Below are 14,767 nucleotides of genomic sequence, written 5' to 3' on the forward strand. Positions count from 1 at the left end.
TTATCCATCTGTTCCTTTAAACCTCCATCCATAGCTCCAAGACTGTTTTGGCTCAGTTAATTGCTCCCTGTTCCCTCCCCAGTACATAATGCCAAGTTTTCACAGTAGGGAGAGTCCTGCCCTGGTCTGTTCTTATCCAGATTGTGCCCATCTACCCAGCCCAGGCAGGAAATACCTTTTATGTAAGAAGAGGCTTCCCCATTAATACCCATTAACTGGTGTACCTACCACTGCCTTTTAGAGATCAGTCAGTGTATAACAGTCGTGAACACTTGAACAAATGACCTGCTTTGCATCTGCTACAGGGAAAGAATGGGTAGTGTTGGCCTGATCCAAAATAACTGTCCTCTGTACTTCCTGGCAGCACTGCAAAGGCCACTCAAAGCTAATGCACTGCTCCTTATGCTTCAGCTGTCATGTGTGAGCTGTAAAGTTAAGCCAGTAATAGTACATAAATATTTGCAGAATGACAAATGTTTTCCACAGTCAAGTTGGAAAATGGAATTTCAGGTGACTATCTTCAATTTAATTTACATTACAGAGGGATTCATTAGAGCCTGAAGTATTACTGCAAATGTCAGATCAATTTATTAAAATAAGGAGCTTAAGATAAAGGTTCACTCCTTCACATTGTCAATTCTTGTCAATTCTTTCCTTCATAATAGCTAGGGAAAACTGAATGTCAAACCATCTGCAAGTAAAAGCAACATTTTTACCACTATGTCTTGGAATCTGAACTCAGTCACACATTGATGAAAATGTGCTAGAAAAAGCAGTGTCACTAAGTGCACAAAAAAACATGAGATGAAATGGTGACTATTGTACTGACAATGATACAATACAGGTCACTACTTGAGTATTACAAGTAATAGTTAATTAATCTCCACTTCTGAAAAATCTAAGTTCCTAGACTTCCTCCATACGACCTATTGTGCACTGAAACTCTTGCAATGAAGGCATGCACTGCATAATGCATTTATTTCTTAGGTAAAGTGGTGGGATATGCAGCATCTTCCCTGTCAAGGAGCAGCAGATATGCTTTGAATATAATAGAAATGGTAATAAGAAGTATAACATATTCCTGTAATGACATACTTTTATCGATAAGCAGCTGTGAATGGTTCAGTGCAAGGTCTCACACTGTCATCTTAACATTATCTAGGCACACTTTGCTTCCCCCAGGCTTACAGTCTTAGGGAAAACTGAAGATAGCAGCAGACAGCACTGGGTTACTCAAGCCATTTTGACAGAGCTCCTAGTGATTGAAAAGCAGATCAGAAAGTATAAAACTAGACAGACTTCTCAATCAGAAGAGTAACTTAATAGGTCTGTTCTGTCTCTTTGAATGACTATAACACGATTTATTTAAAAAGCTTTGTACAAGGAAACTGGATAGAGGAAAAAAATCAGAAAGCTTTAACAAACCCTTGCAATATTTCCATCAGTGCCAAACGAAATTAAATACATTTGCTGTGTTAAGACAGAGAGTCCTTGCACATCATGATTTAGAATTCCTTACTTGGATCAATGTGATGCTAGCTGCTAAAGTCACAAATCTGCAGATTGTGACTGTCAGAATATACTAGAATGTTGGAAGAAATAGAGGCTGTGACACTTGTGGCTTTTTAGCTGACCATTTTTTTTCACACTAGCCCCTCTTAAAATCCATTCAGAGGTTAGCACAAATAGCTTGCCCAGATGGGAAAGGTACCTTTTAACATTTTCACTGCCACAGTGGTATACCCAGCCCTCCCCTTGAGTCGGAACGCTGTTGCCTTGACGACCTTTCCGAATTCTCCTTCGCCGAGAGTCTTGCCCAGAACTAGGTTCTTCCGAGGGAATTCCCACTTTGGATCTTCCTGCAGGGGAGAAAAGAAACCCTGTAAGATGAAGCAAGGAAAGGAGTGGCTATTCCTCATATAGGTGCACTGCAGTGTGCAATGTTTGGTTGCTCTTTCTATCGCTATCAGTGCGTTCTTACAAAAGCTTCTGGATATCGAGGTATTTTGCAAATGTGTTTTCCCTCACCTGATAACACCTCCTTCAAAACAGGCTGTACATGTAGTGTAGGGATAATGGATTATACAGGTCTGGGAAATTGGGTACAAATGAAAATGAAGCGATACAAGATAAATGCTTGCTTTCAGAATAACTACAAATACATGATTTCCATGGAGAAGTAAATCAGTTTTACTCACAGAAAAAGGCCTTCCTTTAAGAATTCATCAGTGACAACAATCATCCTCTTATAAAATTTGTGCTAGTAAACCTTAAGGTTGCAAAATGATGACAGATATACAAACCAGACAAGAAACTAAAGCAAACAGAGCACAAGCTCTGTGAAGACCTCACTATCTAGCATTCAAATAGATTTGATGTTATATGTCATATAAAGTGGCAGTGTTTCTCTACCACGTTGGTTCATGAAAATGCCCCATCTGGCAGGAAACCTGGGTAGTGTGTGATTCAAAGCAGGAAAAAATAGAGTAAAGTTATGACAGCATGACTGGGCAAAAGTCCTTAAATGTGGGTAAAACTCCCACACCAACTGAGATCTGTGTATCAGAAATCAGGAAGACATCTCAGCAGGGGTGTTTTTGTTATGTTTTAAATTTAGCCTTGTTGTAGTACTTTGGCCCATCATAGAGAGTACAAACCTGGTTATCATTAGTACTTAACTGGACAATGTTAAAAGTAAAACCACAGTACTGTCAAATATAGTTATATTAGTAAAAATCATGGGCTTAAATTAGACCTAAAATGTTACAACATATTAAAGCATAACAAAAAAGGAAGAACATACTGGCCTTATAGAGCAAATTAAAATGTTTATCCAATTACTCATGAAGTATCTTCAGTGCACATGATTTCCAATGCTGTTATTTGAAGGTAATGGGTGTTTCCATGCCATGAATGGACTGCATTTCTGTAACATCGTCTGCATGCATAAACAAGGCTGACATCAAAACAGAGTGTGCAAAATGACATCAGGCTTACTGGTATCTTAAAGGTGTCTACCGACACCTGGTTCTCCATGGAATCCAGGGAAGGCCGGCGGACATTACTGGAAGAATAGCTGATGGGGTAGGACTGCGCCGGGCGCCGGAACGTCATTTCCGCAGAGGCGATGGGCGGCTTGGGGGAATTCTTGTGGTAACGGTGGATGAAATAGTAAGAAACCAGCACAGAGATGACAAAGCACAGTGCCACTGCCCCTGTGATCACAGCCTTGCACACGGCATCACACAGTTGCTCTGTGGACAAAGAAGAGCTCCTTAGAACTTTCCTTATGGTCTCTCACTTCTGGTTTGGCAGGGCATATAGCCTGCACAGGTGTGACAGAAAAACAACTCAAAGTAATTTAAAAACCTAGAGAAAAACTTAATAGCTATTATTCAGTATAATCTGAGAAGTTGCAAATATGTCCACTGCACCTACCACTCCTTTTTATTTTGGGTACCAGCAAGTAACTGTTTGCCTAAGTGCCTGTGTAAAGGCAAGGACAGAGAGCTTGAGCCCATGCTCCTCATCTTTACAGACATTGGCTACTTCTGACTCTCCTCTTTGAGCCCCAGCCTAAGGTTTTACTTCAGAAACTAAGTTGCTTTAAGTTTGTGTGCCCCTAGACAACATCCCTAGGGGGTTCACCTCCCAAAAAAGTTGTGAGATCCAAAATAATGTCCTTTTCACTGCTGTATCTAAGGTCAGGATTATATGATTTCAGATACATAATAAATTGTCTACATCTGCACACTGCACTTCAGAAATAAGTGAAACCACCACCCTTCTAGAATGAAAAAATAAGATAAATAAAAAGAAAAAAGAAGCTTTATGCTTCCCTTCTTTCTTATGCCTACTAAAAATTTACTGTCTATATATATTCTAAACAATTCAGCTTTAAAGATGTGAACTATTTCATGCATGCTTATTATTAGTCATAATAAAAACAATTTAAAATATCCATTATTTGTTTCAAACAACTGCACAAAGCTTTTCTATTTTAAACAAAGGTCAATGAAAAAAAGAATGCACTTCTCCTCCTAACACCATGGGAGCTGGTTGTCTCTGACATTTTGAAGCTGAGAATTTTCAGAAATTATCAGGAAGCTGGAATTAGTTGAAAGTAATAGAAATCATTATTCTAATTCTCCTGGCTGCCTCTGCAAATATCAGGTAAGTCTCACTGAAATGCAAATGCTGCTGGAAATCAAAGGATGACCGACTTGTTTATCATGTAGTAATGAATAAAAAAGAATCCTTAGCCAAGGCTATAAATAACACACTCTGGAAATTTTCAGGCTCCATAGCAGATGTCAAGGTGCCAGTTCTTCACTAGTTTTGTATTAGCAGTCTCTGACCAAAGATACTGCTTATTAACATGGCCACAAGACTGTTGTATACGTACACATGATATATACAGAGAAAAAGATTACTGTGAGAACAGCAGATAATGTTTAGACTTACCTTTGATATCATCTTTCTCACAATAACAGTTCTGTCTTGGGAAGCAGTAACAGATCCCATGTCCTGACTTGATGCCAAGATTTCCAATGCCCTTCCCATGGCCACCAATAATGTTTCCACCTAATCAAATACAGACAACAGGCTAAGATCCTTACATGTAGTTAAAAAGAAAAGTCTCCGTTTTTCATGTGTTTGCCCCCATATGAATCTGAAATTTGACTGGGGAGCACAGTGCAGGAATAATGACAGGGACCCCTGAGAGAGATGAAAGACTGTAAATTCTGAAATTCCTGAGATCCTGAATTGGGGAGACCTTGCACTGTTTAAACATTAGTCCTCATTAGCAGTTACTGAGTTCCATTCCTGGTTCTGATGCCAATTTCCTCTTACCTTGGAAAAGTCAGCCTACTGTTCTAAGTATCATTTGTTCCACTGCCAAATGGAGATAAGGACACTTAACCACCTCTGCAAAATGCCACGGGACAGTCTAGTCAAAGCACTAACAGCAAATGCCAGGTTAAGTGATAAAAAAATGAATTGCACTATCTAAAAATGCATTATTTAATATTAGGGAAAAAGTGCAGAAACTCATACTCTTGATTTCAAGTAGGAATTCTTCATGCAGTGACAACAGGATTCCCAAGTAAATAATTCTTTTCTGCGTATGCTACAAAAATGACCATTAGTAGTGACATTTTTAATCTCTAAACTGCCTTAATCACAAACAGCATTTTACAGACAGCTCAGGTGGTTAATACTGGAAGAGACTGCGCTGAGTCACTGCTCTCTGAGCTGACACTTAAAAGCATTGGTGTTCCCAAAAATTACTCATTATCCTCCCCATCTCTCCCCAGCCAACTTCCTCCATCATGAAGAGGTGATGAAATAAAAAGTTTCCATTTGGCACAGAAAATCGTATGTATTTACTTATATCTGCCTATGTTTGAAGACCTGGAAGAAGAGGGAAGAGCAGGGAATGAGCCAGTCCTATCTAACCTGTTCTTGAGCAGTTGCTTACTGCATAAAATCCCTTGCTCAGAATGCAGTTAGGTTGCCTCTGTTTGACAGGCACAGCCTCAGTACCAGCTGTTTCAGCTGAGTGCCCTTGAATGTAATATTCATAGTGTTACTGTGAGAAAGCAATTTTGGAAATCAAGGACCTAGCCATCATAATGAGAAATGAATTACAAACATAAGTATTCTCACAACTGTCTGTACTTAAAGAATATCCTTGATCTTAACACATCTCAGTATTTCTATTTATTGTTTGCCATTCCCAAAGAAATGTCCCCTGCCAGTAAAAGCTGATAAAATGGTACTCTTGCAGCTCTGAGCTCACAGAATACACTCATTTTTTTGTCTGCAAGTATACTGCTTTTGGGCACCAGCCCAGGTTCTGAGTTGTGTCAAGTCATGTATACAATTATTCAACTCAGGCGCTAAAAGGGCACACATAACATCCTGAAAACTTGTCTTACTTGCCTGCTTATTATCTAGTAAGACAATATTTCTTTCAGGCTTCCGTTGAGCAAAACATTTGATGTTGCATATGTTGCACATATTTCAGAATTGCAGCCCCTGGCACAAATATTTCCACTTTTAAAATGACAAATTATTGCAATTATTACCAATAAAGAATTCTTTTCAGATTATTAGAGAAGTTACTTGCATTTCCTTCAAGCACTTCTGCCACTCTAGGGATTGTTTTTATGCACTCTAATGAAATAATCATCTTTCTGATAACACTAATTTACCATACACAATCTATTCTTGAATGTAAGAAATACAAAGAAGCCTCTTTAGTAATTAATTTTATAGAAGAACATTAAGTCACAGCCTGTAAGAAAATGCTAGTTCCTCCAAGACTCCATTTTAAAATCCAAACTTGTACTATATAAAGTCACAGCCAGAAGATGCATTCAAGAAACATCTATGTCTTTATTCCTGAATGAGACTGTTGGATAAAAAGATCCACTTAAAAATTACCATCACAAAAAATGGAAATTGCTCAAGAGAATTACAGGGTTTTTTTACCCTTTATATCTTCAGGGTGAGTTGTGAACTTGCAGGTATTCAGAAGTGTATGAGTGGAGTGTAGGAAAATGTGTTCATGTAAAAAAAACCAACACAAATGCATTTCAATTCTTCCTTCATAAATTCTGTTCATATGAGTCTTTGCCTGGATCTTCATATAGGTAAGGCATTGGATCATTCTGATGGCCACCTCTCAAAAAAGGGCAGGTACATTTCCACAGGTGATCTTTTGTCCATTTACTTTAGATGGAAATTCATTTTTTCTTACTTATTTAACCAGGACTTCAAATAGGCATGGTTCCTATCATACTGTACTTGAGTCAGGAAGTAGGGCATTACCATGCCTAAAACCTATACCTCTTCAGCAAGTACCTCCACTGAAAAACACCACCAGTGAATGAACAGGGCGCACAACGGGAATTACTGAGAAAACCATATCCCTCCATCAGTCAGCCAATGGATGTCACCTGCCTGGCTCAAAAAAGGTCAGAGTTAATCCCCATATCTTAACTCACTTGTATGATTCAAATGCAAGTGTGACAATGCAGAGATGTTGAGCTTGTAAAAGCATCTGTGCTCGGGAAAATGAAATTTGGGAAGCGATCAGAGGTGACACAAAAAAGCCCATCCTAAAACATTCCCTACTTGTGCAGTCTTGGGGGCACACAGCCGGGTCTCTGCCCTCCACCACATCACAGATGCCATCTGGACAAGTCTTGATGCTCGGGGTACATGTGGAGTAGTTTGTGGTGATCCCTGTTAACAGAGAAACAGCTGCACTAATACCACGAGGAATGAAAAGTTCATTGCATCTTCTCAGGGCACACTGACACTCCAAAGCACAGGTTATGGTGCCTTTTAAAATGAACATCCATGACTATAAACACCTGCTAAAGTAACAGACAAGAAAACAGATAAAAGCAACAGGAAGAAACATTTTTTGCTATCTTTTCTGCTTTTGACAGCCCTCTGGTCATGTCACTTGCAGTTACAGTGAATACTGCTTGAAAAAGAGCTGACTGACCACTTGGAGACTGAAGAGCAGCTTTCACAACTGAGGATGTCTCTACACAATTTCACCCACTTGAATATGAGGGTTAAGAGTGGTTGTAGAGAACATATGACACGCAGTTTGAAGGGATCAAGCATCGACACAGATTCATTGTTCTGGAAGAGTTAAGTGCTGTCACCCATCAGATCTGTGCTACAGACCACAGAAAAGCAACACTGCTTTGTGCTCACTGTCTGCCAGGTGCACCTGCTCAGCACCTGCTCCAGTTACACTGCTGCAAGCTCAGCTCACTACATGCTGTTTTATGTATTGTGTTCAGCACCACCAGGGACAAGATCAAGAATGACCATTCCAACTTCATCTCATTTTCCTTCCTAGTGCATGCTTCATATGGGTACTATGACTATTTTTTTTAGCCCCAGCTTCCGTGTAGTTTACCATACCATGTTTTCCAGCCAGAATAAACCAGTTTGTATCTATGGAAGTCAAATGCACAATTACAACTGAACAGAAGTTTGACTTCACACAACACACATGTACCTTTTCCACTCCCCTGTCTCCACTGGCATCTTCCTGTTAGCACTCCCAGGCCACCACACTCTTCACATTCAGCACGGTGCTTACTCATAGCACAGGAGTCAGGGCAGTCCTCTTCTTTTTTTAAAACTGTTGGGAAACGAACACACAAGCAGGTCAGCTCAAGGTCAAGCAGGTCAACCTGTTTTTAGGGATAGATAGGAAGGAAAGAAAGATGAAGAAAGCAGTGAAAGACTGAAAACTGACTGACCCAATTATCAGTAAACTTAGATAACCATTAAAGAAAAGCCCAGATGTTTCTTCTCTGTGAAATAAAAGACAAACAGCAAGATCATGAAGCATGTTTATGTCTGCTTGATAGCACGCTGTCATTGCCTACTACAGATATGTGCAAACACACTGGTATCAGAAGAACAGACACCAAAGATAGTTAGAGCTTCATACAGAACTTTTAATTAAGGGAAAATACTCAGCTCTTGGGCTAACACAGTAGTAGCCCTAAGAGCACCAGCTAAAAATGTGTGTTTTCAGACAAGTTGAGGCTTGTACAAAAAAAAAAGTCCACTGCAGGTTTTTCTTTCTTCAACCCATTTGCTCTTGGCATAGGAGTTCTGACCTGACAAAAAGTAACAGAGCTGTTTATCACGTAGAATTGTTAGGTTTTGCATAAAATGTGATATAGCCTGCAGAGAAATGAGTATGTTTCCAGTGAAATTCTCCTCTGTGTCTGTTACAGGATATTTCTAACTTCCTTCCCCATAAGGGTGGGGCATCACACTGCCCTTAAGAACTTGAATTCAGTGTGATTGCTACACAACTGTTAAGAAAACTATTTTTAAAAATTGTAGAGAGAAGGGGGGAGAAAAGTCAGTGAAGAAACATACATAGGCCAGATAGTTCTTTTTTCAAATAGACAAACAGATAGATAAGAGATACACATACACATATTCCTATAGGCACTTTTTCTTCCATAGGAATATGTGAAATACAAAATAAAGGTGTCACACACACACACTAAAGATTCTTCCAAATCAAAGGTCATCATGAACATTATGAATTGCATATAATATCCCACCCTTCTGTGCATTAGTTCTCCATACAAGTATCTACTACAGGAAGGTCTGAATCAAAACTCAAAATCCAAAGTCTATGATCTGTATCTTGTAGCTCAGATTGATTTTCATTGCTAATGCCACCATTTTACAGATCACCCTGCTAATGCATCACCTCATACCAGTAACACCCATTAATAAATAAATAGTTCTGACTGGGGTACATACGAGTCCCTTCCAGGACAACAGTGAGGAGGGTTTTGGTGTGTTTCCTGCTCTGCTTGTCTGTGGCTTGAACAGTGTACTGTATTTCCTTGCATTCGGGCCTGCGCAGCACAGAGGAATCGTTGACATAGAGGGTCCCGTATTTGTCTTCTCGGCCTTGCAGAATGCTGACAGGATAGCAGCTCGTGTTGGGGGACAGCAACTTGTAGCTGATGTTCACACCACGGAATTTCATGCAGTTTTCAATGCAGATCTTTCCTATCTAGGCTCAAACACCAACAAAGGAATCACAGACAGGAACAAAACTCTACACAAAAAATGTTTAGTGCTTCTCAAAAATATCTGAAATAAATGGGACATACTATACCTTGCCAAATTCAGCATTTATTTGGGGTTTACAGATTTGTTATTTTCCTATAAATGCAGTATGTAAATGCTTTAAATGTGATTTATTCTCAGTAAAAATGAGAGGTAAAGCACTATTGTTGTCTTCAGACTAGCAGTGGAAATGCAAAAAAGCCTTGACCCAGAGACCCAGTGGCATTTGGTGCCTACTGCTGATGGTCAGCAGTTTTCAGTGAGAACAAGACGCTGTGATTTGGGAAAGTCTGAGTTCAACCCCTGCTCTGTCCCAGGCTAACCTGTGAAAAAAACTCTTGCCATCTTTGAGAAATCAAAGAGCTCAGCATGAACAAAGCTGAGACTCTTTTCAAACGACATAGAAATTACTATTACGTAATTTTTATAATATTACAGTCAAAATGTTTCTGTCCAGCAGAGCTCTCTGAAAGCCTTAAAAGGAACAAGAACATCATTGCTTCCCATTTGCAATTTTAAAACATTTTAATCTGAAAATACGTTGGTAAGCCGTATTTCTGTGTGCCAGAGTATCTAGGCCAGAACGCTCCTCAGTCTGAAACACATCATCTAAGAGGCAGCACAGGAATGTAAAGCCCCATCTCCTGTCCAGCTCCTATTGGAAACTGGTCCAAAGCTCACTTTGGTTTTTCCATTTACAAGAGTGGGATTTCGATCAGGCCCAGAGGCATTGGCTTTCTTTGCAGGGAAAACCACAATGTGAAGGGTGGGGTGCTATTGAAGGGAACTTGGTGATGGATTATTTTCAAATGCTGCAGTTAAGAAATGTTTTCAAGAAACACTACTGCTGGTAAAAGCGTATCTGTACATCTTGGTTTCAGCATTCTTACTAAAGAATGTTTAAAAAAAACAAAGTTTTTTTTGTACTAAGACTTCTTCCCATGAACCTGGACTATTTAAAGTCAGAGAGGAAGCCTTGCAGTTCTAGAAGAGTACTTTGTTATAGGATAATTCCACTTCATCTGAATTATTCCCATTCACATCACTGATGGGTCATTTGGCACCATTCCTGTTGGGTTTTTTTGGTGGCAGGATAATACAGACTATTAAAGCCATCAGAAGCAAGGACATTTCTTTCTGGCTGTCTCCTCTCCACAACATGCTGGGACTGGCAGGAAGAAGCAGAAGACAAGATTTCCACTGTTCATAAACTCTGTCTAGACACAAGGTCTAGACATGTCCCTTCCAGAAGCTCGTCACCGCAGCTTTGGGGCTGCACTGCAGCTGGCAGCGCTTTGCAACTGCTCAGATGGTGCTCCTTTGAGGCAGGAAGAGAACACAAGGACGTTCCATGGCATTAACCTTTACAAAGACCACATTAAACTGCCCCTTCTGCCTACTCTGTCGTAACTGCTGTTTCCAGGCACCTTTTTAATCACAGCGATTTCCTTCAATGGGGTTGGAGAAGACCCCATAAATTCAGGGTCCCTGAAGAGCAGATTATCCTTAGAATAGCGCATTGACCAGTTTTGCTTTCTCTGTATAATTTGAGGAGAAGCTATAAAGGCCTCCCTCAAGAAATTTCTACAGAAAAGACAGACTTTCTCTTTTTGCCAGATTTCCACTACGGAAAGCCCAGCCTTGTAACTCTGCTCTGCTCCACAAGTTCTAGAGCCAGCTCAGCTCTCAGGTGCAGCAGAGCACAACTCCAGGGGAAAAAGGTAAAAGCAGCTACTTCCCCTTTCTCATGAGAGTGAAAAATCAAGTAATCAGGGTAAAGGGTAGTCAGGTTTAACATCAGCTTACAGGAGAGGAACCTACAAAGGTGCAATTTGCAAGACTCTCAATAGTTAACACAGAAATAGCATTATAAGAAATAAGAAGAGAAAAATCCATCATTTGAGTTCCAATGTTTAATAAAGTCTGGATAATGATAATGTTCCTCTTCACTGAATTCCAGGGACATTTGGACATATAACCTCTCTAAAAATCTCAGCCAATGTTATTCATCATTTGTCTCAGTAAATGTCAATAGAGCTTTAAGTCCTTTGATAAGTTAAATGCCACTGGGCAAGCCTGCACCATCAGGCCGTGCTTCTGTTATTCAATTCATTTAGCTGCTCAAACAGACAAATGGCATCAGCCCAGCAGTTAATAATTTCTTCACGCTCCTGTGTTTTCCTTAGGGCAAGAGACAGTTCAGCCTTCATATTGATTTAGCCCAGTACTTTCCCTGACTACTCTGGCACATCAAGGCTAATTATGCAGCCAACTTTAATAATGTGAAGTGCTGGGGACTAAACTGCTTACACTGACTTGTGCTCCAAGCTGAGCACACTGTAAATTCAAACCCAGTTTCAGAAGTAAATGGATGACACTTTAACTAAATGAAAACACCATCTCCAGAGCCAGGATGAGTTTTGCACTTCGCTGCTCAAGAATCAGAACAGAACCTCTTTGTGAATTTGTGTTTAGGCAGCACAAAGAGAAAAGATCTCTTCCCAGAGACTTGGAGTTCTTGCCAGGAACAGTTTTCCCTGCTACTACTGCCACCCAGTGAAACAGAACAATTGGTGGGAAATGCCACTGTTTCCAAAGATCCTAAAATTCCTTTTCAGATGTTTAACTCTCATGACAACATTCAAAATCAGTAGCTTTAAAAGTCAACGGGCTTTTTTTGGTTTTGCACTCTGAAACTAAAAAAAAATACTCCCAGATTTTAACACTAAAGTGTTCAAGCAATCTAGGGTATGCATAGATAACCATGGTTGTCCAAATTTAGTCTGAAACTTATTCATTCATAATAATATTGTATGCATACACCTATATATAAAAACATGCACAAAGAATAAAATCCAACCAATTCATTGATCTAAATTCATACATACCTAACAGGTAAGCATCCACACTTGTTTCAGTTACAGCCATGTTGTGACACAGATACAACTGGGTCACATTTCTAGATGCACGAGTTAGACTACGAGTACCTTACATACCTGTGTGATTATTTCTTTTAGTGGGAAACCCAGGTTTCACCCTACCCCCAGGCAACAGGCAAGGGTCAAGCTTTCACAGGCTGCTGCTACAGAACTCTCAAACCTAACATCAAAAATAATTTGATCTGCACAAAAGGAACAGAGTATCCTCTGAAGTTTCTAACAGACTACAAATTGAAAAACTGCAGCCACAAGGCATCGTGAAATGTCATAAAGGAGTAGCTTTTTGTAGTGAGGCTGCTAAGTGAGCACACTTGGTACCGTTCTCTAATTTAGGATATTCAGTGCAGACTATGGACAAAATGTCCCTTGTCAGAGCAGTAGAATTTTTATTGGTCGCATACAGCCTGTTCTGTCCTCTGAAGAGCCACCAAGCCACAATGCATTTCATCAGATTAAATATAAGAAAGTGCAGTATATCTAACTTCCCTTTTTATTTCTTTTTACAGTTAGCCAGAGGCTTAAAGATTAATAAAACTTAATTATTTCTTAAAAGTCTTCTAACAAATTGGTTTTCTCTGCAATTGGGATGACCATATTTTAATCTCAGTCCTCCTCTCTGCTACAATAGTTACAAGGCACGCTTTCCAGCAGCTCTCCCAAAAGGGTTCATCACTGATGTTCTTAATATTCACTTTCATAATATTAATTATATTGAACTAGTTCCTTATTAATGTACATGCTCCATAGGAATTACATTGTAATTTTCACCTGATTAATGTCAACCTGTTAGAAAGTGTCTCTGGAAAGCATTATTAATGGCAATGGTGGTGATTAAGCTAAAACAAGAGTTGAATTAGGAAACACATTAATTACTAACTAGCCATTACCTAAAGAAAAGCCATTAATATACTGAGACTCCAACAGCTGGACAAATTTCTTTTTTTTGCCCTTGACATTGTTCCTGTTATTCATGCCTAAGCCACACATGGCTGCAACTCCTCCTGTCCACAACACATTATTTCTCTCCATTAGCACTTCCATGTGTGGCCACTCCTGTTATTACATGGTGGGAGAGGTAGCGCCCAGCCTACCTGCTACCTACTACATCCAGCACCAATCACACTGATACCACATTTTTCATTGATTCTGCTTAAAACAGTTAAAACCAATGAGCACTTTAATGCATCTTGCCCCAGTGATCCAGCTATTAAGCTTCATCAGAAAGAGGATGTATAATTAACATGGTTCTTACTTGTGCGAAGCGCTCAGCGTTTCTGTTCACGGTGAACTGGTAAGTTATGTTTGAAAACTGAATGCTGACAGGGAGGATGGAGACATTGAAATGAAGCATCACTGATCTTTCTGGGCCATGAAATTCTGTGTCATTCACCAAAACATCCAGCTGGAAGGAACGATGCTCTGTGACTGAAATGCTTTTATTCAGTACCAGTTCTGTGAAGCAAAAGATTAGTCTATTAGCAAACCACATTATCTGCAAATGTATATTTTTAATACTGCAAGCCCAATAAAAATAGATGTAGCAAATTTAATTATACATATCCAAGTTTCCTAATGGGAAATAGAAGGCGAGTTAAATATGAAATATGTTCTTATGCAGTTATTCTCTCTGTCACTCAAGATGTTTGGGAGGCCTTATTCCCTTCCACCTACCAAGCTGAGAATCCTATAATCAAAAGCTCTTGCTTATCATTTTATACCTCATCATACCATACACTCCCTATTCCAGAGAGTTTAAGCTCCATTTTTCAGTACATATTTAAAACACAATGTTTTCTTTACTTGAAATTTCTCAGCTTTCTTTGGCTTAATGTTTACAAAATGCTTGGAAAAGTTAAAGAGCTTATTGGTCAATTACTAACAAGCAACTTCTTTATTTGAAGAAAGGGTCCTTACTGTACTCATGCCGAGTTCCCCTCACTTGGCTGCCATTTGGGCTGAAGTGGATTTCATCAAAGATGTGCTCTACACGAAATGTTTCACTGATCCAGGGATCATCAGTAATGATGGTTCCTGTGTACTTCTTTCTGCTGCTTTCAAGGGGATAAATAGGTGTGGTGTCTGCATCGTACACAGTCAGCGTGGAAAGAACAGTGCCCTGGAAGGAAACAATAAATGGCACTGCTGAAGGACCTGAGGCTTTCTTCTGAAACTGTTTTGGAGATTGA

General features: G+C 39.6%; 1 protein-coding gene across 15 annotated transcripts in view; it reads right to left on the minus strand.

Moving 5' to 3' along the window:
- Window positions 1-14,767, minus strand: part of RET (ret proto-oncogene) — a 263,437-nt gene that overhangs the window by 20,580 nt on the left and 228,090 nt on the right. For all 15 annotated transcript variants that reach the window (XM_069019242.1, XM_069019246.1, XM_069019245.1 and 12 more), the window contains 8 exons: window positions 14,496-14,697; window positions 13,834-14,033; window positions 9,328-9,586; window positions 8,051-8,176; window positions 7,144-7,254; window positions 4,465-4,584; window positions 2,998-3,254; window positions 1,712-1,859 (listed from right to left, as the gene is read on the minus strand). In XM_069019242.1, the coding sequence (XP_068875343.1) occupies window positions 1,712-1,859; window positions 2,998-3,254; window positions 4,465-4,584; window positions 7,144-7,254; window positions 8,051-8,176; window positions 9,328-9,586; window positions 13,834-14,033; window positions 14,496-14,697 (1,423 nt within the window). The remainder of the gene's footprint in view (window positions 1-1,711; window positions 1,860-2,997; window positions 3,255-4,464; window positions 4,585-7,143; window positions 7,255-8,050; window positions 8,177-9,327; window positions 9,587-13,833; window positions 14,034-14,495; window positions 14,698-14,767) is intronic.

Source organism: Aphelocoma coerulescens, chromosome 6 (assembly GCF_041296385.1).
Source record: "Aphelocoma coerulescens isolate FSJ_1873_10779 chromosome 6, UR_Acoe_1.0, whole genome shotgun sequence".
In the NCBI taxonomy this organism is placed as follows: Eukaryota; Metazoa; Chordata; class Aves; order Passeriformes; family Corvidae; genus Aphelocoma; species Aphelocoma coerulescens.